The sequence below is a fragment of the Athene noctua genome, unplaced genomic scaffold, assembly GCF_965140245.1.
Source record: "Athene noctua unplaced genomic scaffold, bAthNoc1.hap1.1 HAP1_HAP1_scaffold_792, whole genome shotgun sequence".
Taxonomy (NCBI): Eukaryota; Metazoa; Chordata; class Aves; order Strigiformes; family Strigidae; genus Athene; species Athene noctua.
In genome coordinates, this window is record NW_027438207.1 from 1 (window position 1) to 2,000 (window position 2,000).

Here is a 2,000-nt window from a genome sequence, read left to right on the forward strand (position 1 = left end):
GGTTTGGGGGAGCTGGGGGGGGTATTTTTGGCGGGGGGGGGCCCTTCTCCTGCACCCCCAAACCCCCGAGGGACCCCCAGAAGCCCCCAACCCCCCCCCAAAAAAAAAAAATTAAAAATACCCAAAAAACCCCAATTCCCCCCAATTTTAATGTCTGATAGTTGGAATAACGGCGACGCTTTTCATTTTCCCTGACAGATTTGTGGCTAAAAAAAAGGGGGGGGCCCTTCTCCCTGCACCCCCAAACCCCCGAGGAACCGCCAGAAGCCCCCAAACCCCCCCTCAAAAAAATAATAAATTAAAAAACACCCAAAAAACCCCAATTCCCCCAATTTTAATGTCTGATAGTCGGAATAACAGCGACGCTTTTCATTTTCCCTGACAGATTTGTGGCTAAATAAAAAGGGGGGGGCCCTTCTCCTGCACCCCAAACCCCCGAGGAACCCCCAGAAGCCCCCAAACCCCCCCTCAAAAAAATAATAAAATTAAAAATCACAAAAAAACCCCAATTCTCCCCAATTTCAGTGTCTGATGCTCGGAATAACGGCGACGCTTTTCATTTTCCCTGACAGTTTTGTGGCTAAAAAAAAGGGGGGGGCCCTTCTCCTGCACCCCAAACCCCCAAGGGACCCCCAGAAGCCCCCAAGCCCCCCCCCAAAAAATAATAAATTAAAAAATGCCCAAAAAACCCCAATTCCCCCCAATTTCAGTGTCTGATAGTTGGAATAACAGCGACGCTTTTCATTTTCCCTGACAGTTTTGTGGCTAAAAAAAAAGGGGGGGGCCCTTCTCCTGCACCCCCAAACCCCCGAGGGACCCCAGAAGCCCCCAAACCCCCCCTCAAAAAATAATAAATTAAAAAACACCCAAAAAAACCCCAATTCCCCCCAATTTTAATGTCTGATGCTCGGAATAACGGCGACGCTTTTCATTTTCCCTGACAGATTTGTGGCTAAAAAAAAGGGGGGGGGCCCTTCTCCTGCACCCCCAAACCCCCGAGGAACCGCCAGAAGCCCCCAAACCCCCCCTCAAAAAAATAATAAATTAAAAACACCCAAAAAACCCCAATTCCCCCCAATTTTAATGTCTGATAGTCGGAATAACAGCGACGCTTTTCAGTTTCCCTGACAGATTGTGGCTAAAAAAAAAGGGGGGGGGCCCTTCTCCTGCACCCCCAAACCCCCGAGGGACCCCCAGAAGCCCCCAAACCCCCCCTCAAAAAAATAATAAATTAAAAAACACCCAAAAAACCCAATTCCCCCCAATTTTAATGTCTGATAGTCGGAATAACAGCGACGCTTCTTTTATTCCCCCACAGGGAGCGGAGGCGGTAGGTGGCGGGGGGGCAGCGCGTTTGCGGGGTTTTTTTACGAATTAAATATTTAATTTTTTTTCGGGGGGGGGGTCCCCTCTTCCTTTTCTCCCCCCCCCTCAACTCCTCACAAAAGCGCACAAAAGAATTTTTTCTCCCGAAAAGGATTTTCCGACGTGGGCACGGGGGTGATGAGCGGATCCTCGCAGGCGTGAGCGTCGCAATACGTCATCAGCTCCGCCGCCGCCTTCGACACCTTGAAGGGGGGGGGTTAAAAATAATTTTTTTTTAATGGGGGGGCCCCAAAAAATTCTAAATTTCCCCAAAACAACCCCCCCGACACCTTGATCCGGCACATGCTGGCTTCGATTTTCAGCTGCTCCACCATTTTCCGCGCCTGGCCGATGCTCATGGTGCTGTTGACGGGGGTGTCGCCCTTCATGGGGGGGGGGGGGGGGGAAACTAAACGGGGGGGGGGACAAAAAATTAGGGGACCCCCCCCTTAAATCTCAAAAATCACCCCGCACCCCACAGGGGCTCCCCTTATTCTGTCAGAAGCAGCTGCAGGTGGAATACCCCCCCCCCCCCCCCCCCCCTGTATATTATCCCCCTCCCAATTCGCCCCCCCGATTTAAAAACACCCCCCCCAACACTTAAAATTTTTAGAGCCCCCCCAAAACGTTGCGTT

The 2,000-nt window shown here is 51.2% G+C and overlaps 1 protein-coding gene across 1 annotated transcript; it reads right to left on the reverse strand.

Annotated features, from left to right (window-relative positions):
* Positions 1 to 1,287: 1,287 nt before the first annotated feature.
* On the reverse strand, positions 1,288 to 1,763 carry GNG3 (G protein subunit gamma 3). Its single transcript, XM_074895365.1, has 2 exons — positions 1,656 to 1,763; positions 1,288 to 1,568 (listed from the first exon to the last, which is right to left on the reverse strand). The coding sequence occupies exons 1-2, from the start codon at positions 1,752 to 1,754 to the stop codon at positions 1,440 to 1,442; spliced, it is 228 nt and encodes a 75-aa protein (XP_074751466.1). The 5' UTR covers positions 1,755 to 1,763; the 3' UTR covers positions 1,288 to 1,439.
* Positions 1,764 to 2,000: the final 237 nt, after the last annotated feature.